Raw genomic sequence first — 26,899 nt, forward strand, 5'->3', positions numbered from 1 at the left:
ACAGGATTTCCCTCTTAACCTTTCCTGGATCAAAATAAAACTCAGTTGTAACTATCAAACAATGAAATGTTCCTTTCAATCATATATATGCACATACTGAAATACATTATTATATAGCTGATTCTTTCTCTTATTTTTTTTGGAAGGTGGCGTGGCTCAAGGTCTTGGTATATATATAACCTAGGCTAGCCTGGAACTCATGATCTTCCTACCTTGGCTTTCTTAGTGTTGGGATTACAGGCATGCTAATGCATGTAATTTGATTCTTTTTTTACTTTGATTCTTTTGATTCTTCTAAGTAGATCAAATATGAAGAAGAAATTATTAGTTTTAATTATTAATATAACAATAATTCATATTTACTACTCATGCACTTTAGGGTCAAATATAAAGCTTTATGTCAATTAGGTCTTTATATAACAAAATAAATTTAAACATCTGTAAAAAAAAAAACATGTTGCCCTTATTGTGGGCAGAGTTGACATGTAGGTGTCTCATTAACAAACTGGTAAATTATCAGGCTCCTGTTTTGTCCCTATAGTTCTACTTGCTGATTTTTTTAAAAGATGTTAAGGGCAAAAAAAAAAAAAATCTGCTTCTTGGGCACTGGTAGTTCATGCCTGTTACCCTAGCTACTCAGGAGGCTGAGATCTGAGGATCATGGTTCAAAACCAGCCTGGACAGTAAAGTCTGTGAGACTCTAATCTCCAATTAATCACCAAAAAAAGCCAGAAGTATAGCTGTGGCTCAAGGGTAGAATGCTAGCCTTGAGCAAAAGAGCTCAGGGACAGTGCCCAGGCCCTGAGTTCAAGCTGAAGGATTGGTACAAGAAAAAAAAAAAATCTTAGAAATTTGAATAGTCACCTGATGTTACCATGGAACTACTGTGAATTTTTCCAGGAGTCATATGGCTTTGTGTTTGAGTCCTTATTAAGAGATAAATACTATTATAGTTTGAATCTAAAATGTACTTCAAGACTTGGCCAATCAGCATGCAGTAGTTAAGAGGTGCAGAACCTCCAGGAGTTAAGCCTAGTTAAAGTCCACTGTGGGTATACCTTGAGGGAGATACAGATAACCCCATCTCTAAATCTCTCTGCTTCCTGGCCACCATGAGGTAAACTGGTCTGCTTTCTACATTCTTCCCCTCCTGATGTTAAGCCTTGCCACAAGTCCAAATGAGTAATGTGAACAAACCACTCACTAAAACCTATGAACCAGAATATATCTTTATTCCTTTTGCTTACCTCAGGTGTTTTGTCACAGTAGTGAATTTGACTAATATACATACTAAAATATTTGGAAATAAGAAAAAGAAATTAACAAAATATATTATTCTTACATGTACTCATTAGGTATCAAAGTAAGCATAGGGCTAGGAATGTGGCTTCGTGGCAGAGTGTTTGCCTAGCACGCGCCAACTCCTGGGTTCTATTGCTCAGTACCACATAAACAGAAAAAGCCGGAAGTAGTACTGTGGTTCAAGTGGTAGAGCACACAGAGGCTCAAGGACAATACCCAGGCCAAGTTTAAGCTCCAGAACCAGCCAAAAAAAAAAAAAAAAGCATGAAGTCCATAAACCTGGTTATTGAAAGCACCAACAAAGATATAATATTCATATTTTGCTGTTATTGGTGAGGATGAAACACTCACCAGTATCAAAAAAAGCCTAGCTTGCACACATATATATGCAGTTATGCATGTATGTTCAAGCTTTAGTTACTGGTAAAGAAAAAAAATTAACATTTCGCAAATATTTAGTCTAAACATTCACTTTTTTGGCAGTACTGGCGTTGAATTCAGGACTTGGCTGCTGGTGCTCTACCACTTAAGGTGCCTTCAGCCCTATTTCGTATCACCTTTTTAAAAATTAGTTTTAAAAATTTTTTGGGGGGTACCAGTAACTATGGCTTAAATTCTGAACCTGGTAGTCTCTCTATACTTTCTTATTCAAAGCTGGTGCTGTAACATTTTAGACACAATTCCAATCTAGTAGACCATTCTTCCCAGAATGGCTTTAAATCTTGATCCTCAGATTTCAGCTTCTTGAGAAGCTAGTATTTTAAACATCAGCCACCAGCACCTTTTCACTGATTAGTTTGATATTGGGGTGTATGGTTTGTGTGTGTGTGTGCAGACCTGAGGTTTGAACTCCGGGGCAGGATGCTGTCCTTGAGCTTTTTTGCCCAAGGCTAGAACTCTTCCACTTTAGTCACCCACTTCCAGCTTTTTGATAGTTAACTGGAGAAGAGTCTCAGATTTTACTGGCGTGGCTGGCTTCGAACCAAAAATCTCAATCTTGCATTGGTTAGTTTTTAAGTAAAATCTTGTTTTATGTCTTGGCCATCCTGGGTTTTTGATCCTTCCACTTGTGCTTCCCTATGTCATTAGGATAATAGGCACATACCACTGAGCCCAGTAGTTTGTGAAATACTTTGCTGGGACTATGATCTCTGCTTTCAAAGTAGGTAGGACAATAGGCTTGAGCCAACAACCTGGGCCCTTATTCAACTGAACACCAGTACCAAATGATACTGCCTATGATCAAATTCTTGTTGGGAAAACAACATATATCATAATGTACATTGTTATTAAAAAGCTCTGAGAAGTCTTGAAAAACACACTTGTTCAATTTTAACAAATATAATTTTTCTTGTTTAGGCCTATTTATCTACTGATGTCTGAAGAGCTTGCAAAATAAATGGAGCATGTTAAGTGTGACATCCACACTAAGGTGGTAGGGACTATTATAGTATATACAACCACTCTGATTTTCACATAGACTTAAATATAGAAGAACTGTCAGTCTCTCTAGAACCAGGTACAAACACATAATATACACACACTCACACACACACACAATTGACTTTTCCACTTTACCATTTTGATACCCTCCCCACGGCACAGCATTTCGTACTTCTGTCTTTCTGGTAGATAATCCACAGCAATCCCTTTTTTCTTTGGTGTGGTTTTCTGATCAAACTGACCATCTGAAGTAGATTTATTGGTGTCTTTTTCTTTAGCCATTATATATTCAAAATATTTTAAGTTACCATTAGCTCTCTGATGTTCAGGATCTAGTACAAGAGAAATAAAGCATATTCATGTAGGTAACTTTAGAGTCAAGCATAAGAATACAGTAATATATGAGACCATTCTTTTATTTTGTAAATCAAGATGCTTTTGAGAGTGAAAGAAAGCACTATAAACAGTATACCCCAACAATAAATATAAACTAGTACTGTGTCAAGTAAACCACTACATACAGTCATTCTATATGAAAAGCAGTTCTGGAGACAGAAACAGCCTTTTATTTCAAGGCAACAATTATTGCTTCTCTTTGAGACCTTACTAATTAGCCAAAGAAACTAGGCTCAATTTGATGTCAAATACATCTTAAAATCCTACTCATCCTATTTATTGCAAAAGATTTAGTAATCACAACATACATAGTTCAAAAACATTTATCACTGATACATTATAAATACAGAACACAGCTTACATGTGAGGCTGAGTTGATTTCAGCCCCAAATTTCTAAGTAAGAAGGAAAAAAATAAACTAAAGCTGTAATTTTCAAATAAGCCAAAATCCACTAACTGCCTCAGAATTGCTAGTGATAATTTTTAGCTACCTTTTAGTAAAGGAAGAGAACTACACCACCCATCCGGACAAGAAAATAATCCAAACCACCACATAGAGAGATAAAAATAAAAACTGCAGACCAGTAAAGCATTTAAGAAATCTAAACCTAGAGTAAAAGCATGTCTTATCCTTTAGAAACTTGCCATACATCACAAAAGCCTACTTTGTACAAGGGAAAAGTGTGCATGTGTAGGGAGGGGAAATATATACTATATTGACACAAAAGGGTATTTTTGAGTGATTGGTTTATGGGTGACTCTTATGTATCCTTTTCTGTATTAATAGAGTTTTACAATAAATATAAAACATGTTATAAATCAGACGGAAAATTCATTAGAAAATACTGAAAGCAAAAAGGCCATTTGAACTAATATCTTCATTTGTTCACCTAGGAAATAAACCAATTATCAAAAGTTTACTTTTGCCGAGTGCCAGTGGCTCATGCCTGTAATACTATTCAGAAGGCTGAGATCTAAGGATTATAGCTCAAAGCCAGCCAGGGCAGGAAAGTCCATGAGACTCCCATCTGCAATAAACTACTCAGAAAAAGCTGGAAATGGCGCTGTGCCTCAAGTAATAACCTTGAGCAAAAGAAGCTCAGGGACAGCAGCCAGGCCCAGAGTTCAAACCCCAGGACCAGCTAAAATAAACAAAAAAAAAACCCTTCACATTTAGATGAACAACTGACTTTTCTTTTTTTTTTTTTTTTTTTTTGGGGGGGCGGTCCGGTCGTGGGGCCTGAACTCTGGGCCTGGGCGCTGTCCCTCAGCTCTTCAGCTCAAGGCTAGCGCTCTACCACTTGAGCCACAGCACCACTTCCGGCTTTTTTCTTTTTGCTTATGTGGTGCTGAGGAATCGAACCCAGGGCCTCAGGCATGCAAGGCAAGTGCTCTACCACTGAGCCACCTTCCCAGCCCTCAACTGACTTTTCTAACTCACACATACTTCCTATCCATAAAAAAAGGTTTATAATACACAAAAGGCTACCTAAATTTATTATTGTATAAACTCTATGATTCAATTTCCAAAGATTATTATTTAATAGGTTGAATAGAAATCAAAGGACTTTCATTTCTACCAAATACCAGGTAAGTATGATGCACATGGTCCTTGAATAATACTCAGAAAAATACTCCATCTCTTTTCAAAGCACTAGTGGTCTGATTTCTAATAAAGTCACATTTTTGAAAATTTTGAATATTAAATGCAATAAACCAGTAATGTATTTCAAAGGAAACTGGTTAGCATTTAACAGGGTAATAGGGTAAGTGAATATTTTTGACTAGTTAGCATACATCCAATTTTTAATTTCCTGGAGAACAGAGTGGAAGAATGCAGTCAACATTACAGTACTATTAGGGGAGAAAAATCAGTAGCCATTTTCTTTGAGAATAAACGGTGAGAGGATAAAGTATGTCCAACAGATAAGGTTCTTGACTTCTAACAAATTTGTAAAGGCATATGGATGGACACACAAATAATTCATATCCTCTATATAATTATAACCTAAATTAGGCCCAAATAACATACCTAATTCAAGAAGCTTCTTCGTGAGCAAAAGTGCCTTATCCAGGTCTCCCTGTTGGTACACAGCATAGCTCAAATAATCTAGAACAGAGACTTTATCTACGGTAGAAACCTCGCCTTCATCCAGCTGCCTCAGTGCTTGTTCCATCCACAGTTCTGTATGGTAATAATCTGCTTCTGTATAGGCCACTTTGCCCAACTCAAAGCAGTCCTCAGCTGTTAGAAAAGATTTGTGTTTTACTCCTGGGAAAAGAAAATAAAGAGAACTTTGGGAATTTTCATAGTACTCTGTACTTAAAAGTTTTATTTCACTTTCATTTGAACTTTACAAAAATGCTGAGGTAGGAAAAATAAAATTATCCTGTTTTTATGGACAAAGGAAAAATGTAAAAAGTAATGTAGCCTATGTGGTACATAAGAATCCAAGACATAGTAGCCATCAATCTAAAACAAAAAGCAATTAAATTTAAATATGCTATTCTCTAACATAGCAGAAATCACCATATGAAATGTTATTCCTGACCAACAAATGGATATATACAAAGAGAGGCAAACCTGTTGACTGTTTTTTTAATGGCATTATGATACATAATTTAAATGCCATTGAGTTCATTAAAAAAATTACAATAATTCTTAGTATATTCATAGTTATGTAACAATTATCACAATATAATTTTACAACATTTTTATTACCCTAAAACAATCCCAGGAACTGGAGGTATAGCTCAATTGGTAGAGTGTCAGCCTTGAGCCAGAAAGCTAAACAAAAGTGCTAGGCCTTAAGTTCAAGCCCCAGTAATACTGGTACACCACATACACACACACACACACACACACACACACACACACACACACACACACACACACACACACACACACACACACACACACACACACACACACACACACACACACACACACACACACACACACACACACATTCTGTTACTAACAATTACTATCCATCAGCTCCCCAACCCAATGCCAATCCTAGACAAGCCACTTTCTACCTCTACTGATTTACCTACTTTGAACATTTCATATAAATGGAGCAATACAATATGTCATTTTTGTATTTGTACACTTTTACTCAGTATTATTTCAAGGTTCATCCATGTTGTAGCATCCTTTCACTGCCAAATAATGCACTGTATAGGCAGACTATATTTTATCAGTTTATGGACATTTGGGTTGCTACATATGTTGAGAATATATGTAGCAGTGAAACTGCTGGGTCACATAGCAACTCTGCTTAACACTTTGAAAAATTGCTATTTTCCAAGGTGATTATACCATTTTTCATTTCTACCAACTGTGATAAGACTGCAACTTGTCTACAACCTTGCAGATACTTAATACTACATTTTTTTTTTTGTTGTTGGCTGTGGGATTTGAACTCTGGGCCTCTTCAGCTCAAGGCAAGCACTCTACCACTTGAGCTACAGAGCCACTTCCAGTTTTCTAGTAGTTTGTTGGAAATAGGAGTCTCACGGTCTTTCCTGCCCAGGCTGGCTTTGAACTGCGATCTTCAGATTGCAGCCTCCTAAGTAGCTAGGATTACAGGTGTGAGCCACTGGTGCCCGGCTACATTCTTTTTTATTAAGACATTCTGGTGGGTATGAAGTGGTATTTCATCATGTTTTTTTCATTTCCCTAATGACAAATAACATTGAGTATCTTTTTGTGTACATCCACCATTTGTGTATCTTCTTTGGAAAAAATAGTCAAATCTTTGCTATTAATAAAATGCAGTTGAGGCAGGGTGCTGGTAACTCACACCTTTAATCCTAGCTGAGGCTGAGATCTGAGGATCACAGTGCAAAGCCAGCCCAGGCAGGAATATCCCGGAGACTCTTACCTCTAACTACCAAAAAACCACAAGTGGAGCTATGACTCAAAGTGGAAGAGTGCTAGCCTTGAGCAATCAGTGATAGTGCCCAGGACCCAGGTTCAAGCCCCATGGCTGAAAAAAAATGCAGTTGTTTTTATTATTGTTTTGAATTTTTATGCATTCTGGATAAAATTTCTTTATCACTTATCAATTAAAAATCAATTATTTTTCCCATTTTATGATCTGTTTTTGCACCTTTTTTTTCCTGGTGACACTGGGGCTTAACCTCAGGGCCTCCATAGCAAAGAAGTTTCCTTGTTACCAATGAATAATACAATTATCGCAAAGACAAATGAAATAATGAGCTGATATGAAGAAGTTCTCACTATCTAAAATTGGGATAATCTGAACATTAAAATAAATAATGAGGTTTAGGTGCCAGTGGCTCACACCTATAATCCCAATTACTCAGGAGGATGAAATCTGAGGATTGCAATTCGAAGCCTGGCAAGAAAGTCCATGGGACTCTTTATCTCAAACTACCAGAAAGCCAAAAGGGGAGCTGTGGCTCAAGTGGTAGAGCACTAGCCTTGAACAACAACAACAAAGGAGCTCGGAGATATAGCACCCAAGCCATGGGGTCCAAGCCCCAGTTCTGGCACCAAAAAAAAAAAAAAAAAAAAAAAAAGAATAAGCTGAAATACAAAATACTGTATATGAAAATCCATGAATTCATGATACTTTAGATAAGGTCACTGATCATCTCTACAGAAAGCTACCAGATGGGTGGCTCACGCCTGTAATCCTAGCTACTCAGGAGGCTGAGATCTGAGGATTGCTGTTCAAAGTCAGCCCAGGCAGGAAAGTCTGTGCAGGAAAGTCTGTGAGACTCTTATCTCTAATAAACCACTCAGAAAAATGGAAGTGGCACTGTGGCTCAAGTGGCAGAGTGCTAGCCTTGAGCTAAAGAGACAATACCCAGGCCCAGAGTTCAAGCCCCATGACTGACCAAAAAAAAAAAAAGTTATTAGGGCATCAATTCATTACTCTGAAAATTGATAATCAAGGATTAAGCCTGTCTTTCCTGTATAAACTCTAGTTCAGAAACTATAGTTGAGTGTAACCAACTGGTTCCTGAAAGAATTGATTATAAAACTCCAAATAACCAAACTAGAATGAGATGACCAAAAGAAAAAAGAAAAAAATTAGTTCTAGGCGATGATCTGCAAAGGTTGCACAAACTGATAAAATTCGGGGAGCTCATTATAAGCAGGCTCTCAGCCCCTAAACCCATTCATAATCCATCCTCATCACAAAAAAATGTAATGAGACTCAAGACCTGGATTCATGCAATTCAATTCAAAGTTCATTAGCGCCACCTATGGAGCTAATTTTAAAAACAACTTGAATCTAACAACCTCAAAGTCTAACCAGTTTGTAAGAAACACAGAAGTTAGAACAATTTTAAATACTGCCAAAGAAATCTACAGAATGTGAATATATTACACTGAACTAACAACCAGGTTTCCCAAGTGACCACTATGGTTGTGGGGGGAGGGGGAAGTTGGTAGAAGAATAAGTGGAAGAAGGAAGGAGGAAAAGGAAGAAAAGATAAGGAGGAAAGAGGAAGGTTAAGGAGGAAGGAGGAAGAAAGAAGGAAGGAGGAGCTGGGCGCTGGTGGCTCACGCCTGTAATCCTAGCTACTCAGGAGGCTGAGATCTGAGGATCACGGTTCAAAGCCAGCCCGGGCAGGAGAGACCGTGAGACTCCTATCTCCAATAAAACCACCAGAAAACCGGAAGTGGCGCTGTAGCTCAAGTGGTAGAGCGCTCGCCTTGAGCTGAAGAGCTAAGGGACAACGCCCAGGCCCAGAGTTCAAGCCCCACGACCGACAAAAAAAAAAAAAAAAAAAAAAAAAAAGAAGGAAGGAGGAGGTAGCAGAGAAAAGATGGAAACAAAATTAAGGAAAAAGGAGGAGGAGGAAGGAAGGAAGGAAGGAAGGAAGTTAAGGAAGGAGGGATGATGGAGGAGGAGACAATGGAAGGAATAAAGGAGATTCAACAGACAACTAAAAATCCAATTGTAAATAACATCTTTTGAGTGGCTCACACCTGTAGTGCTATCTATCCAGGATGCTAAGATCTGAGGATCACAATTTGAGGACAACTTGGGCAGTCAAATCTGAAATACTTTTGTTTCTAATTAACCAGCAAAAACTTGGAAGTGGAGGTGTGGTTCAAGTGGTAAAGCACACACCTTAGTGAAAAAGCTAAGCAAGTGCTGAAGGTCCTGAGCTCAAGACCCAATACTGGCACAAAGATATTTGATGCTCAGTGATCCTATTATTATTTTCGTGTGTGTGTGTGTGTGTGTGTGTGTGTGTGTGTGTGTGTGTGTGTGTGTGTGTGTGTGTGTGTGTGTGTGTGTGTGTGTGTGTGTGTGTGTGTGTGTGTGTGTGTGTGTGTGTGTGTGTGTGTGTGTGTGTGTGTGTGTGTGTGTGTGTAAGTAAAAGCCAGCCTGGACAAAAAAGTCTGTGAAATTATTTTAATCTCCAATTACCACCAGAAAACCAGAAGACTATGGCTCAAAGTATAGAGTGCTAACCTTGAACAAAAGAGCTCAGGGACAGTGCCCAGGCCCTGAATTCAGGCTCCATAATCAAAAAGAAAAAAAGGCTATCAACCAAATTATACTTGAAAATTTTTAAGATACTTTACTACTAACATTTCCTAGTGGACTGAATAGATTGGCTAGGCAACAGGCACCTTGATATACTGCAAGAACGATCTTACCTGGAAGATTACCCTTTGAGATAGTATCTGTATCCAGATTGTAGGTGTCCTGGAGACGCAGTAATGCTTTGGCTGCCCCAACCTGGTCTTCATCATTAGGGAAGTACTGTCTCTGAATGGTTAGGTTAGAGATAAAGCCTTGAAATAGAAAAACAGAAAAAAGTGAGAGGGAAACTAGAACCTTGTAAGCATCTTTATGAGGATTTGCAGTGTCTTTATGAGAATTTTCCAAGATCTATTATCATTTTTTACCATATCATTAAAATTCATCAAGAACAAGGAAATACACTGAATGAGATGTGATATACCCTTGTTCAATTTCTAATATTGTCACTCAAAATGCTATCTATGTAGGAAAAGATCAACTAATAGTTTTTACACAATACAGCAAGAAAAAAAGTCCTTCCACTAAGCTTGAGAAATGAACATGCATTTGAATGAACATGCATTTGAAAATTCATGCATTTGAAAATTACATTCATCTTCCAACCAATTATACTTTCAGATGTAACTGTGCTCTTAGTTGCTATCTCTTTCCACCTTATGTTTTATATTTATATATTATATATACATTTTATAAAAATTATATTAAAATATATACATTTTGGAAGAATTTGAGGGGAAAAGGATATCTAAATAGGTATTTAGGATCAATGGCTAAACTGGTTTATACTAATGTATATTTATATATGTCTAACCATCAAACAGTTTTTGTCAATCAAGACCTATCAAATATAAAACCTAATAGAGGATGAGGGTATGGCTCAAGTGGTACAGCTCCTGTTTGTCTACCAAGCACAATGGCATGAGTTCAATCCCCAGTAACACTTAAGAAACAAAACAAAACAAAACAAAACAACTAACCATGTGCTAGTAGCTCACATCTGTAATCCTAGATACTCAAGAGACTGAGATCCAGAGGACTGCAGTTTAAAGCCTATCTGGCCAGAAAAGTCCACAAGACTCCCTCTCCAATAAGCCAGCAAAAAGCAGGCCTGAGCTAGGAGCTGGTGGCTCAGGCCTATAACCCTACATACTCAGGAGGCTGACAAAGGAGGATGATCACAGTTCAAAGCCAGTCCAGACAGGAAAGTCCATGATACAGTTACCTTTAGCTGACCACCAAAAAACTGGAAGTGAAGATATGGCTCAAGTGACAGAGCTCCAGCCTTGAGTAGAAAAAGTCAAAGGACACTGCCTAAACCCTGAGTTCAAGCCCCAGTACTGGCACATGCACACATACATACACAGCAGGCCTGGAGTCATGGTTCAAGTGGTAGAGTGCCAGATAGAAGCAAGCAAGCAAAGGCCCTAAGTTCAAGCCCCGAAACAGGGCAGGCGTTGAGGAAAGTGGTGGAAGAAGGAAGATACTAGCAGAAATAAACTGTGCTGATGAATATCTGGAATCAATCACTTGGAGGCTGACAAAGAATTTTTACAAATTCAGGCCCAATTCCAGGCTGCTCTAGAATTAAAAAAAGAAAAAAGAAAAAAGAAAAAAAAAACCTAAGCTAAAGGAGGATTTATATAAAATATAGAAGAAAAATAAACCAATTATTTGATAGCCTTTAAAAAAACATAGATGTTAAATACTCCTAAAGAAGCAATGACAAAGAGATTTAATACTTTAATAATGCACATGCCATTATTGTTAAAAAGATACGAGTTGAGGAGCTGGGAAGGTGGCTCAGTGGTAGAGCGCTTGCCTTGCATGCATGAGGCCCTGGGTTCAATTCCTCAGCACCACATAAGCAAAAAGAAAAAAAGCCGGAAGTGGCGCTGTGGCTCCAGTGGTAGAGCGCTAGCCTTGAGCTGAAGAGCTGAGCGACAGCGCCCAGGCCCAGAGTTCAGGCCCCATAACTGGATGCCTCCCCCCAAAAAAAGATATGAGATGAAATCCTTTTCCTTTCACTAACTTATAATCAGTAAATACTTTTATCAGCAAAATATTTAAGCATTTTTATTATAATGGAAATGTACTAATAAAACAGCTATCTGGAAATTCATACCAAGTATATTTTTTAAGTTTTAAGAGCAGCTCTTAATAACAATTTCCACAAGCAAATTTTACAAAAGACTAATGCTTCTTATGCCTCAAAACAAAATCTAAGACAATGCTTAAGTCCTCTCTAAGAAGACAAAAAGTGTATTATTGTATAATGGGATGACTACCACAAATTAAATCCTCAAAGTTCACATCATAAAAGAACTACATAAATTGTTTCTAACATATTTATAAGATTATGTCTTTGTTGCTTTGTATGTCCCTCCCCCATGGTATAACCTCTCCCTTCACCGTATTTGATGTTGGTATATGTGGAGGGGAAGGGAAAAAACAAATCGTTAAAACAGGGATACAGGAGGACCCATTGCAACAATGAGATGTACAAGTCGTTATGTAGAAAAACAAACTCTACAACTTTGGTGGGGGACACAGGGGGAGGATGCAAAGGGATGGGAAGGGGAAACAAAGGAGGAGGCTACAATGCTTGATAAGAAATGTACTCATTATCTTGCCCATGTAATTGTAACCCCTCTGTACAGTATTTTCACAATAAAAAAAAAAAGAACTATGTAAGCTGGGCACCCATGGCTCACACCTGTAATCCTAGCCTCAGGAGGCTGAGATCTGAGGATCCTGGTTAAAAGCCAGCCCAGGCAAGAAAGTCCATGAGACTCCTATCTCCAATTAACCACCTGAAAACTCGAAGTGGCACTGTGGCTCATGTGGCAGATGGCTTACTGGAGCTGAAGAGCTCAGGGACGGTGCCCAGGCCCAGAGTTCAAGTCTCATGACTGAAAAAAAAAAAAAATAGAACTATGTAGGTTATTACTTTTGAATAAATAAATGACTGAATGAACAGATGACTGCGTGTGTGGAAGGAGTGTGTACAGTGAAAAAGACATCAGACAGACAGATGTGTATTTCCTTACAAATATTGCCAGGGTTCTTTGTTTTGTTTTGTTTTGTGCCAGTCGTGGGGCCAGAACTCTGGGCATAGGCACTGTCCCTCAGCTCTTCAGCTTAAGGCTAGTGCCCTTCCACTTGAGCCACAGCACCACTTCTGGCTTTTTTTTTGCCTATGTAATGCTGAGGAATTGAACCCAGGGCCTCATGCATGTGAGGCAAGCGCTCTACCACTGAGCCACCTTCCCAGCTCCTTGCCAGGGTTTTATATACTACAGAAAATAATCACAGGTATTTATTTCCCTCTCACAGCAATAAAGCATTCACAAGTACTTTCCATTACTTTCTTTATATGGTCTCCTTTCCTATACATAATACAGTAGTATCCCCCTTACCCACAAGGACACATTTGTAAACTCCCCAAATAGTATACACGGTAATAAACTACATATGTAACATATGTGTGTATTTCCTATACATACACAAATTAATGTATTTTCTTTCTTTTCCTTTTTTTGCCAGTTCTCAGGCTTGAACTCAAGGTCTGGGTACTGTCCCTGAGCTTCTTTTGCTCAAGGCTAGTGCTCTACCACTTGAGCTACAGCACCACTTCCAGCTTTTCCTATGTATATTGGATTGAGGAATCGAACACAGGGCTTCATACATGCTAGGCAAGTACTCTACCACTAAGCCATATTCCCACCCCCTGTATTTTCTTTCTTAACTCTATGCACTGTAGAATTCTATCTTTTGTAACTAAAACTAGAATGAATTTCTTATTTTTCACAATTTCAGGTCTAGAAAATTCATTCTTACTACAGACCTTAGCATATCACTTATTTTTCATTTCTTAATAAACTAAGAACTTTCACCTTTTACTTAAACACTTTTTGGCCATTTGTGTTCAAGTTGAATACAATGCACTATGACAATGCAACAATGATCTGATAACAGAGGTTACTAAGTGACAAGTAGCAGATAGTATATGGATATTCTGGACAAAGGAATGATGCCCATCCTAGGCAAGACAGAGCAGACAGCAAGAGAGTTCATCACACTACTTAAGACATAGAATTGGATTGGAGATATGGCTCAAGTGACACAGTGCCAGCTAGGAGCAAAAAAGCTATGTGAGAGTTCAGGAGACCTTAAGTTTAAGCCTTGGTACCAGTATAAGAGGAAAGGAAAAAGGAAAGGTAAAAAGGCACAGAGTTATTGTAATAAACTGGAATTTTCCATTTAATATTTTTAGACTGTAGTTAATCAAAACTGCAGAATGAAAAATGATAGATATGGGGAAATTACAATAGTTTATTTCACAGCTAATAAACACCGATAAACACTCATGGGAGTTTTTTCTTTTTTGTCGGTCCTGGGGCTTGAACTCTGGGCCTAAGCGCTGTCCCTCAGCTCTTTAGCTCAAGGCTAGCACTCTACCACTTGAGCTATAGCGCCATTTCGGTTTTCTGGTGGTTTGTTGGAGGTTAAGAGTTTCACGGACTTTCCTGCCTGGGCTGGCTTTGAACCTCAATCCCCAGATCTCAGCCTCCTGAGTAGCTAGGATTACATACATGAGTCAACAGCACCTGGCTTCATGGGACTATTTAATCTGTAGCTAGCTCAGCTTTCTCCTTTCTTTGGGGTTGGGGAATAAGGAAATAGAATGAAGGTGCCTTTATTATTTAAAAAATATTTAAGCTTCTACTCTGTACTAATCCCTTTACTTCTTTAAATTCCAGACTATTTTCTGTGTCTGTTGGTAAAATATCTATACACCTCAATATTTATTCCAACTACAATTTTGTTATTTCACTTAGACTTGTTCATTATTGATGTCCATAGCCTCAGATTTTTAATTTATGGCCTATATTAAATAAAATAATCTTAAACTCAAAATACTAGATAGTATTATAGGCTAATACCTATAATACTCAGCAGGCTGAGGTCTAAGGATCACAGCCAGTCAAGGCAAGAAAGTGTGAGACTCTAAAAAGCCACAAGTAGTGAATACGTGGCTCAAACTGTAGAGCACAAACACTGATTGAAAAAACTAAAAGACAGCACCTAAGCCCTGAGTTAAAGCCGGAGTACTATAGCGTACTATAGCATACATACACACATACACACATATACACACAAAACAGTAGGTAGAAAATTTACTTTATTAATAGTACTATTAATATTATAAAAACTAAAAACTCACACATAGTTTTTGCATACTAAAAGTAATCTAAAATAAAAATCATTTCACCCTAAGAAACTATATGCTGAGTATCTATTCACTTCTTTACACTTAAAAAAAATATATTACCAGGGCTAGTCACCAGTACTAGAAATTACTTTTTTTTAATCAAAGAATTCAGGATCTTGACCAAATTAATTCTAGTCAAACTAAATGCACCCAACAATACTGAACACTTATGTACTAGAAACTGAATTTATCAAAAAAGCTGGCATTTGGGGCTGGGAAGGTGGCTCAGTGGTTGAGCGCTTGCCTTGCATGCCTGAGGCCCTGGGTTCGATTCCTCAGCACCACATAAGCAAAAAGAAAAAAGCCGGTAGTGGTGCTGTGGCTCAAGTGGTAGAGCACTAGCCTTGAGCTGAAGAGCAGAGGGACAGCACCCAGGCCCAGAGTTCAGGCCCCACGATTGGACCCCCCCCCCAAAAAAAAAAAGCTGGCATTTTTGCTAGAGGTGGGAGCAATATTGCCTTTTTTTTTTTTTTTTTTTTTTTTTTTGGCTCATAAATAGACTTACCATCTGACATATCCTTGAGAACCAGATTCTCTAATTCACTCCACTCAGTGTTGAGGCGTTTCATTAATTTGAATGCATTTACAGGATGCCCAACAAACCCTTCTGGATCTTTTGTTGCTGTGCTAGTTAGCCGATCTAACTTCTCTGCCCATCTGTAGAAGATAAAAAAATAGAGTAAACATGCACTTAATAAGGGAAAACACAATTGAATAAAACACTTGGGAAAAAAACAGATAAGGGCTGGGAAGTTGGCTCAGTGGTAGAGCACTTGCCTTGCATGCCTGAGGCCCTGGGTTCAATTCCTCAGCACCACATAAGCAAAAAGAAAAAAGCCAGAAGTGGTGCTGTGGCTCAAGTGGTAGAGCGCTAGCCTTGAGCTGAAGAGCTGAGGGACAGCGCCCAGGCCCAGAGTTCAGGCCCCACAACCGGACCCCCCCCCCAAAAAAAAGAATAAAAAACAGATGAAATTAAAGGCTTGTGAATTATAATTATACCTATGACTTCTTGTTTTTTGGTTTTTTTTTGGGGGGGGGGTCTGGTCGTGGGGCCTGAACTCTGGGCCTGGGCACTGTCCCTCAGCTCTTCAGCTCAAGGCGAGTACTCTACCACTTGAGCCACAGCACCACTTCCAACTTTTTTCTTTTTGCTTATGTGGTGCTGAGGAATCAAACCCAAGGCCTCATGCATGCAAGGCAAGTGCTCTATACCACTGAGCCACCTTCCCAGCCCTGTTTTTGTTTTTTTTTAATAGTCATAGAATTTGAACTCAAGGCCTGGGTACTGTCCTGAGCTCTTTTGCTCAAGGCTAATGCTCTATCAGTTTGAGCTACAGCTTTACTTCTGGTTTTCTTATTGTTAATTAGAGGTAAGAGTTCACAGACTTTGCTGCCCCGGCTGGCTTTGAACCATGGTCTTCAGATGTCAGCCTCTTGAGAAGCTAGGATTGCAGGTGTTAGCCACCAACACGCTCGCCTTACAACTTCCTTTTAAAGTAAAATTAAAGTAGAAAGCCTAAATAGGAGGACTGCAGTTTAGACCTCTTCAGATAAAAAGTGAGACCTTATCTCTAAAATAATCAGATCGAAAAGGCTGGAAATATGAGTCAAGTGGTAGAATGATGCCTGGCAAACAAAAATCCTAAACACCAAAACCCCAGTACTACAAAAAGAAAAAGAAAAAAAAAAAAAGAAAAATCTATGGATAAACTCTAACTTGGTAAACCAAAGTGTAAGATTTTTTTTCTCCCAATGACTACAGTAAATAGAACCTCCTTGTCTTAATAAAACTTGAGATCTGATTCCTCTAAAGTATTAAAAAAATCAATTTCTCCATAGATCATACAGACCAAATAACTTACTATTACAAATTAAAAATTAGCCTAACTAAAACTCAATTAAGTGTTCATTTGAATCAAATGGTTTATATATTTTAAAAACTCATCAATTTGGGCATTAACTGGGATTTAAAGTCTTGGCTTTGTGCTTATAAGATGGGCACTCTGCCACTTGAACCATGGCCTCCATCCTTTTTTTGTCGGTTGTGGGGCTTGAACTCTGGGTCTGGGCACTGTCCCTGAGCTCTTTAGCTCAAGGCAAGCACTCTACCACTTAAGTTACAGCACCACTTCTGTTTTTCTGGTAGTTAATTGGAGATGAGTTTCATAGACTTTCCTGCCCCAGCTGGCTTTGAACCAGGATGTTCAGATCTCAGCCTCCTAAGTAGCTAGGATTACAGGCATGAGCCACCAGCACCTGGCTTCAATTTTTTTTTTTTTTCAAATAACCAGGTCTTGCTATGTTGCCCGAGCTGTCCACAAATTATTCTCTTGCCCAGCCTTCTGAGTAGCTAGAAGTATAAGCACATGCCACTGAACTCAGCTTAGTTTATACAAAAATGTTTCCATTCAGAATCTAGAAATAAATAGAACAAAAGCCTCAATTCTGAGATACTTATTAAAAGGCAAAAATTCTCAGGTCAGAAATGACTATGAACCTAAGTCAATAAAATTAACACCAGAAAAACTATGTCTATTAAATACTACCAATTGCATTTATTACCATAAACTCCAAAGTGGAACCCTAGGAGGGAAGGATAAGTGGAATTGGAAAAATGCTCCAGTAGACAGGTAGATTGGGGAGATTATAGGAAGACAGAAGATATTAGTACCGCTTTAAAAATTGTCAGCCAACTGCTCATATTTGTTCATATTCTTATTTTATTCCATGTTCTTAAAATATTGTATGGTTAACCTTGACAATGTAATAACCAGCCAGATCCCAATAATCAGGCAGCCCACGGCCTGGCCCACTGGAGGGGGCAGCGCGATGAGGCTGATGTCACTGCTTGGTGTCCTATGTATAGGCTGCGTGTTCTGAGCAGTGGGATGGAGAGAGAGACACAGGGGTAGAGAGACAGAAGGTGGAGAGAGAGAGACAGCAGGTAGAGGGAAAGAAGGCAAGAGGTGCCTACTGGAACAGGGCAGGCCTGGGGAGTTAATTTGGAGCCACCTCAAGAGGCCATTTGGGACATTCTTCTAGAGAGGCGTCTACCAGAGCAGAGCAGGGCAGGCCTGTAGAGAGTGGAGAGGCCTGCAGAGGAGGAGGAAGGAAAGAAAAGAAGAAGCCTTCCCCTTTGGAGCTTTGAAGGTCTGGGGTTGGAGGTTTGCAGACCAACTAATAAAGGTCGGGGCTGCCCATTGGCGGCTTGGAGGTTTGGTGGAAGAGGCTGCTCTTGGTTCTGGGTATCTAGCCCAGGACAAGGTAGTCGCAGGCTGCTTTTCTGATGTAAATAGTGTAAACAATTTTTTTTTTTGGTCTGGGCCTGAGTGCTATCCCTCAGTTCTTCAGCTCAAGACTAGCACCCTATCACTTCAGCCACAGTGCCACTTCTAGCTTTTTCTGCTTATGTGATGCTAAGGAATCAAACCCAGGGCCTCATGCATGTAAGGCAAGCACTCTACCACTAAGCCATCTTCCAAGCCCCATTTTTTGTTGTCTTTAACTATGCCTCGATGGACTATCTTGCTCTTTGAAGGTCATAATTACAACATTATATCTTGACTGTCAACTTGATTAAACTGAGAATCCTTAAGAGATTAGTAAAGCACACCTCTGGGTATGTTTGTGAGACAATTTCCAGAGATGATTTAGAGAGGAATGGCTGGGAATGTGGCTTAGAGGTAGAGTGCTTGCCTAACATGCCCTGGGTTCAATTCCTCAGTACCACATAAACAGAAAAAGCCAGAAGAGGTGCTCTGGCTCAAGTGGTAGAGTATTAGCCTTGAGGACAGAGAGGCTCAGGGACAGTGCCTAGGTCATGAGTTCAAGTGCCAGGACTGGTAAAAAAAAAAAAAAAGAAGACTTACTCTGGATTTGGACAGCACCATACCATAGGTTAAGGTTGTAGATGGAGTAAAAGTGGAAAAGTGTGAGGCAAGTAGTAGAGGCACTCTTGTCTCCTGAGGGATGTGATGTGAGCTGTTCTGCTCTTCTGAGTCCTTCCACCCATGATGGACTGAATCTAAATCTGTGGGCCAAAAATCTCTCTCTCCTCCCCTAAGATGTTTTTGTCACTAAGACATACATGATTCCTGGCCTAGGCTTAGGATGGTGCTGTCTATGTTCTTGTTTTAGACAATTGATTTTGTTTTTTTTTAGACAATTGATTTTGTAAGACTGACAAATTACTTTCATTTCTCCTCAAAGAATGTTTTAGCTAATACACACACACAGAGACACATACACACAGAGACACACACATATTTTCCCAAGTAGATCAGAATCACAATAAGTAAAATATGTATTACTTACTTCTTTATTTGCTCTAACTTGTTCTCTTCTGCCTTAATATAATCTTTTAAAGAAGTCACCAGATCTTTCTCAGTATGAATCAAATCAGTCATCTGACCTATAAGGGAAAGAAAGGAAGAAGGTTATCAAAATATTCATAGTCAGGGCTAGCTTAGTGGTAGAGTGCTTGCCTAGCATAAATGAAGCCCTGGGTTTGATTCCTCAGTACCTTATACACAGAAAAAGCCAGAAGTGGTGCTATGGATCAAACTGGTAGAGTGCTAGCCTTGAGCAACAAAAGCTCAAGGACAGTTCCCAGGCCCTAAGCTTAAGCCCCAGGACTGGCAAAAAACAAACAACAAATGTACACACACACACACACACACACACACACACACACACATATGTATATATACACAATCATTGTAAAATAAGAACAATTGAGAATGTTTCATCCTATGGGAGGAAATAACTGAAAGCCAAAACTTCTCTGATCATGTGTTCCAATTCTAATTTTTAAGCTAGAGTGTTCAACTCAGGGCCTTGTGCTCTCAACTTGGCTTTTTCTGGCCAAAGCTGGTGCTTTACCACTTAAGCCACACATCCACTTCTGGCTTTTTTTCTGGTTAATAGGAGATAAGAGTCTTGGGGATCTGTCTACCTGGGCTGACTTTGAACCAAAATCCTCAGATCTTAGCCTCTTGAGTAGCTAGGATTACAAGTATGAGCCACAACACCTGGATCACAATGAATTCTTAAATGGAAAAAGCATGTTAGAAAACAATGTTTAGGCCAGGCAATGGTGGCTCATTCATGTAATCCCAACTACTCAGGAGGTTGAGATCTGAGGATCATGGTTCAAGGCCAGCCTGGGCAGAAAAGTCCAAGAGACTCTTATTTCCAATAAACTACTCAGAAAAAGCCTGAAGTGGTGCTGTGGCTCAAGTGATAGAGCACTAGCCTTGAGCAAAAGAAGTTCAGGGAGAGCCCAGGCCCAGAGTTCAAACCCCAGGACTGGCAAAAAAAAAAAAAAAAAAAAGTTTAGAATATTTTTGCTAGACATATTAATCAGGGAATTTCTTCTGTATGCTTTTCTAAATTTTCTTAAGTTTCCAAACAGCATCATTTTAAAATAACAAACTTAAAAACAAAACATTTTAAAAATAATATAAAGAGAAACAAAACAAATATATATATATATATATAATATATATATGATGACCCTTTTAGATGAACATAAAGTAAACTATGGGATTACTCATGTTTTCACTGATGTAAAAATACTAAAAATTTAACATTTTATAATGCAAAACAGTACAAATCAAAAACTAGCTAATACTTACCAATTGAAGTAAAAAATCCTGGATGAGCCAAAGACTTGGGAAGTAGTGTCCCAACAAGTACAATATACCAAATCATCTTGAAGACAAAGTTTACAGGTTCACACACCTACAAGAAAAATATAGCTATTAGGGAAAAAAAAAAAAAAGGAATGGCTACCTACTAATTCCCAGGAACAAAAAGAAAGTTAGGCTCCAAGGTTGCCAATTGAACTGATGTTAATCTGTAAAAGCTGTTTAATAATTCTATAGTTAACTTCTTAGTTTTCATATAGAATACTACTTTGATGCTTTTGGCAGAGAAAAATGAACGTTTGTTACTACTGGAAAACTTATGCTTAAAAATAAAGTCAACCCAGTTAGGCATAATCCTAGCTGCTCAGGAGGCTGAGAACTGGGCCAGCCTGGGCAGGAAACTCTGTGAGACTCTTATCTCAAATAAACTACAAAAAAGCCAGAAGAGGAGCTGTGGCTCAAGAAGCTTAGGTAGGGCTGGGAAGGTAGCTCAGTGGTAGAGCACTAGCCTTGCATGCATGAGGCCCTGGGTTTGATTCCTCAGCACCACATAAGCAGACAAAGCTAGAAGTGGCGCTATGGCTCAAGTGGTAGAGTGCTAGCCTTGAGGTGAAGAGCTAAGGGAACAGCGCCCAGGCCCAGAGTTAAGGCCCCACAACTGACAAAAAAAAAAAAAATTCAGAGCTTTCTGATTAATCCTTAAAAGTCCTAACTTATATCATCTTTCCTCTATATGGTTGAATAAATTTAATTAATGGTTGAAGATTTTGAGATGAAATCTGAAAATGTTCTACAACTGAGTTGACCAATGGTTAATCTTTGAGAAAGTATTGAATCAGTTACACTAAATGGGTATATGAATTGTATCTCAATGATGCTATTTCTTGAGAGGGGTAGTACTAAGGTTTGATCTCAGAGCCTCATGCTTACTAAGAAGGTACTTTACCACTTGAGTCATTCTGCTAGTCACTTTTCGTTTTATTTTTAATACTTTTTTTAATTGTAAAAATACTGTACAGAGGTGTTAGTTACATGAGCAAGGTAATGAGTACATTTCCTATCAAGCATTGTTACCTCCTTTGTTTTTCCCCTACCATCCCTTCCTCCCATCATATTGATTATTTTTAAGATAGGGTCTCACTTTGTGCACAGGTTGGCCTGAACTACTATCTTATTTATGCTTCCCTTTGCCATTGTGCTTCCCACCATCACACCCAGCTACTAGTTGAGGAGTCTCAAGAACTTTTATGTAGCCGGTGCCAGTGGCTCATACGTGTAATCCTAGCTACTCAGGAGCTGAGATCTGAGGATCGTGGTTCAAAGCCAGCCAGGACAGGGAAGTCCATTAGACTCTTATCTCCAATTAACCACCAGAAACCCGGAAGTGGCACTGTGGTTCAAATAGTAGAGCTCTCACCTTGAGCTGAGGGACAGCACCCAGGCTCAGAGTTCAAGCCCCACAACAACAACAACAAAAAAAAAAAAGATTATGTCCAGACTGGCCTCAAACCTCAATCTCCACTTCCAAGCAGCTAAGACTACAGGCTTGAGCCATCAAGTCTGGCTTTTTCCTTTCCCTTTTCTCTTTACTGGTAGCAAAGCCCTTCTGTCCTTTTGCTCTTTCTGTCCCTGGTAATGGAATTTTCTAGTGAGGATTCTTTATGGAAATATGTCAACTAAACCACAGAAAGGCTTTATCTTGATTTCTGCTGCCTTTTGTTGTTGTTGTTGGTCCTGGGGCTTGAACTCACAGCCTGGGTGCTATCCCTGAGCATTTTTGCTCAAGGCTAGCATTCTACCACATTGAGCCACAGCACCACTTCTGGTTTTCATGACTAACTGGAGATGAGTCTCATGGATTTTCCTGCTGGGCTGGCTTTGAACCTCAGATCTCAGCCTCCTGAGTAGCTAAGATTACAGGCGTGAGCCACTGGCACCCAGCTAAAACTGCTAACATTCTTTTTTTTTTTTTTGGGGGGGGGTCCAGTCATGGAGCCTGAAATCTGGGCCTGGGCACTGTCCCTCAGCTCTTCAGCTCAAGGCTAGCGCTCTACCACTTGAGCCATAGCGCCACTTCCGGCTTTTTTCTTTTGCTTATGTGGTGCTGAGGAATTGAACCCAGGGCCTCATGCATGCGAGGCAAGCACTCTACCACTGAGCCACCATCCCAGCCCAACTGCTAACATTCTTATTGTGCTCCTCTTACAAGACAGTAAGTTACTATTACAGTATAATCTGCCCCAATAACAGACACTTCCATTGGTTACTTGGGCTTGCCACCTTGTTCCTCTGTGCAGGCACCTGATTCTTCCTATATGACTTCACTTAAACCAACAGGCTCAATGCAGGCCAAAGGGAAAGTTCTGTTCCACAACAACTGGAAAATAACCTCACTTTCCCCCTAACTTGAATCTCAAAAAATAGATCACCATGTGATGACATTCTAGAAGAACTCCTAAATCTCCTCCCTCAAGGTTGCTGTTTCCAGATACTTCTAAAACTGCACAGTAGTGAAATACACTGCTTTCTTGGCTACCTTACAGTAGTTTTGGAGAAGGCTTCTAGAATGCAGCAGATGCAGACACTTCCTCTCTAAGATGCCTGCCAAAGCAAAAGCCCTTTGCAAAAAACCCTAGACTGAAGAGTCAAGAATTTTTTCACTGCTGCAATAGATCTCTGCCATAATTTTCTTCATGAATGAATACTACTTCCAGAAAATATACTTTCACTATACTAACAAAATGCTGATCACAAATGCTGCCTAAACTTTTAGTTCTAATCAGTTCAGATTTCCCAGATAAGGTTATTTCTTTACTGCTAAAATACACTGTCACAAAAGAGTCTCTCACCTTTGTTCTTAAACCTCACAATGAATCAAGAACTATAAGCTTACAAAAATATTTTAAAAGGCAGCTTCAGGTGACATTTTTCTAATACATTAATTTGAGAATTTCATTTAAGACTGATAGTCCAACTGTTATTCAGATGAATAAATATGCTTTGAAATAAATGTTTTTGAAATAAATTCTGCAAGATTAAGCATTTTTCAATCTTTTTCCCCCCCAGAAGTGAGTACTGGGGTTTGAACTCAGGGCTTCCTGTTTGCCATGGAGGCATTCTACCACTACAGCCACACCTCCAGCCCAGGTTAAAAAATGATCGAACAACAAAAGTTACCGGATATCTAAAAGCAAGGAATTTTAAAAGTTATAAGAAAGCAGGGCTGGGAAGGTGGCTCAGTGGCAGAGTGCTTGCCTTGCATGCATGAGGCCCTGGGTTCGATTCCTCAGCACCACATAAGCAGAAAAAGCCGCAGGTGGCACTGTGGTTCAAGTGGTAGAGCACTAGCCTTGAGCTGAAGAGCTGAGGGACAGCGCCCAGGCCCAAAGTACAGGCCCCACGACCGGCAAAAAAAAAAAAAAAAAAGGGGGAGGTTGGGAGGGAAGGGATGGCAGGTGGAAAACAAAGGAGGAGGTAGCAATGCTCCCTACAAAATGTACTCATTGCCCTACTCATATAATTGTAACCCCTCTGTACAGCATTTTTACAAAAAATATTTAAAAAAAGAAAGCAACCTATCAAAAGCCTGATAGACAAACACACAAAAACAATTTAAGCTTATCAAAAAACTACAACTAGGGAACCATTTATGGAAAACAACTCTTCTAAAGAAGCTAATAAATTGGCTAAAGAATTTATGAAGGACTGGGAAGGTGGCTCAGTGGTAAAGCGCTTGCCTTGCATGCATGAGGCCCTGGGTTCAATCCTCAGCACCACATAAGCAAAAAGAAAAAAGCCGGAAGTGGCGCTGTGGCTCAAGTGGTAGAGCGCTAGCCTTGAGCTGAAGAGCTGAGGTATAGCGCCCACACCCAGAGTTCAGGCCCCACGACCGGACCAAAAAAAAAGAATTTATAAACTCTGAGGCTGGAGCCAGTTTACACACAAGGCTGAGTTTAAACTCTCATACTGAAAAAAAACAACAACAACAAATTTAGAAACTCATAAAGAGGAACTATAAACAAAATAAAGCTGAAACTTGTCATCAGTAACAAAAATTAAATAAGATACCATCTTAGCCCATCACACTAACAATTATGGAATAATGACAGGGCACTGGTGGCTCATGTCTGTAATCTTACTTAGAAGGCTGGTTCAAAACCAGGCAAGGAAGAAAAGTCCTGTTCTAAATCTTCAAACAAAATTGAAAATTTAAATGGATCAAAGCAGATGCAATCCACTTTTTTTTTTTTGCTTATGTGGTGCTGAGGAATCGAACCCAGGGCCTCATGCATGCAAGGCAAGCGCTCTACCACTGAGCCACCTTCCCAGCCCAGATGTAATCCACTTTAAAAGAGACAAATTCCAGACAGAAAAAGAAAGAGGAAGAAAGTAGGAAGAACAGAAGAAAAGAAAGTCCAACAAGATGGCTGGGAAGGTGGCTCAGTGGGAGAGCGCTTGCCTTGCATGCATGAGGCCCTGTGTTCGATTCCTCAGCACCACATAAGCAAAAAGAAAAAAAGCTGGTAGTGGCGCTGTGGCTCAAGTGGTAGAGCGCTAGCCTTGAGCTGAAGAGCTGAGGGACAGCGCCCAGGCCCAGCGTTCAGGCCCCACAACCGAACCCCCCCCCCAAAAAAAGAAAGCCCAACAAGAATTAAAGATAAACATACTGGGATAAAACTCAGTGCTGTAAGGTTGTGAATAAATTGATAATAAATTTGCCTGGTTTTTTTTTGGTGGGGGGGTCTGGTCATGGGGCCTGAACTCTGGGCCTGGATGCTGTCCCTCAGCTCTTCAGCTCAAGGCTAGCGCTCTACCACTTGAGCCACAACGCCACTTCCGGCTTTTTTCTTTTTGCTTATGTGGTGCTGAGGAATCGAACCCAGGGCCTCAGGCATGCAAGGCAAGCGCTCTACCACTGAGCCAACTTCCCAGCCCAAATTTGTCAATCTGTTAACTGAACTTCATTATGTAATTCTGAAGCGTACTCATTATCTGACTTATATTACATAATGTTTACAATACACACTATATTTTTTTAATCTATAAGGAGAAAAAAAGAACATGAAGGAAATCTTAAAGAACATGTTCTCAGGTAAGGGGCGGGGGGGGGGGGGGGAACTAAGTTGCCAAATTACTATTTACCCAAACACAAAACTTTCTACAGCATTTTTTCCAGGAAAATCCAGCTCTACAAACTCAATAGGTCAATCAAACCTGGGCACAGACTTTATAAGTTCTACTACATTGTAAATATTTCCAGTATTGAGTTATCAGGGTTCATTGAATTTTAAGTACAAGCTATTCAATGAATTACTAGAAGAGAACTCTTGGCAAATGATTCTATTATCCTTTCAGAGTCACATTTCTTCCAAGAAAAATGTTGCAACATTAAAAAAAAGTCTGTCTTTTCCAGACAAATCATCTAAAAATTAATAAGGGAGACTCAAGAATGCTTGATATTCTAAACTTTCTCAGACATTAAAAAATTTCCACAGGAAAATGAACTATGCAACTGGTGGGCAGGGACAAGAGAGGGAAACTGGGAGAAAGAGAAGGAGTGACACTGTCCAAAAAAAGAAATGTACTCATTATCTGACTTATGAGATAGCAAGCCCTCTGTACAACACCTTAATAAAAAGGTTTTTTTAATTTTTTCACAGGGCTAGGCTCCTCTCATGACCAACAAAATAAATTTCATAGGGACCTTTTTTTTTTTTTGGTCAATCATGGGGCTTGAACTCTGGACCTGGGCGTTGTCCCTCAGCTCTTCAGCTCAAGGCGAGCACTCTACCACTTGAGCCACAGCACCACTTCCGGTTTTCTGGTGGTTAATTGGAGATAGTCTCAGGGACTTTCTTGCCTGGGCTGGCTTTGAACTGCGATCCTCAGATCCCAGCCTCCTAAGTAGGTAGGATTACAAGTGTGAGCCACTGACATACCTGGGACCTTTTAACAATCTTTTCACTTTCCATAGTTGTTCTAAATGTATGTGTGTATGTGTGTGTGTGTGTGTGCGAACGTGCACACGCACAGCTTGCTTATTCTTCCTCATACATTTCATAATCAACTCTTGGTCCTCCCAACATCTGTGTTTCCATTTTATGTGACAATTTTCATGATTCACATAACTTCAGGTTCCAAAACCAGGCCATCACAATGTGCCACATTTATATTAGGCACACAGGTGTCAGAGGCTTACCTAGCTACTAAGGAGGCTGACACCTGAAGATTGAGATTCAAAGACAGCTTAGGCAAGCAAGTCGCTATCTCCAATTAACCACCCAAAAGTCAGAAGTGGA

General features: G+C 39.5%; 1 protein-coding gene across 11 annotated transcripts in view; it reads right to left on the reverse strand.

Moving 5' to 3' along the window:
• Nucleotides 1-26,899, reverse strand: part of LOC138825890 (prolyl 4-hydroxylase subunit alpha-1) — a 138,785-nt gene that overhangs the window by 31,009 nt on the left and 80,877 nt on the right. For 9 of the 11 annotated variants that reach the window (XM_070020540.1, XM_070020538.1, XM_070020537.1 and 6 more), the window contains 6 exons: nucleotides 20,589-20,694; nucleotides 19,267-19,363; nucleotides 15,458-15,609; nucleotides 9,794-9,931; nucleotides 5,174-5,413; nucleotides 2,881-3,077 (listed from right to left, as the gene is read on the reverse strand). In XM_070020540.1, coding sequence (XP_069876641.1) covers nucleotides 2,881-3,077; nucleotides 5,174-5,413; nucleotides 9,794-9,931; nucleotides 15,458-15,609; nucleotides 19,267-19,363; nucleotides 20,589-20,694 — 930 coding nt within the window. The remainder of the gene's footprint in view (nucleotides 1-2,880; nucleotides 3,078-5,173; nucleotides 5,414-9,793; nucleotides 9,932-15,457; nucleotides 15,610-19,266; nucleotides 19,364-20,588; nucleotides 20,695-26,899) is intronic. The other 2 variants (XM_070020543.1, XM_070020542.1) reach the window with 1 other exon arrangement.

Source organism: Dipodomys merriami, unplaced genomic scaffold (genome assembly GCF_024711535.1).
Source record: "Dipodomys merriami isolate MVZ:Mamm:240054 unplaced genomic scaffold, mDipMer1.0.p SCAF_14, whole genome shotgun sequence".
Lineage (NCBI taxonomy): Eukaryota > Metazoa > Chordata > Mammalia > Rodentia > Heteromyidae > Dipodomys > Dipodomys merriami.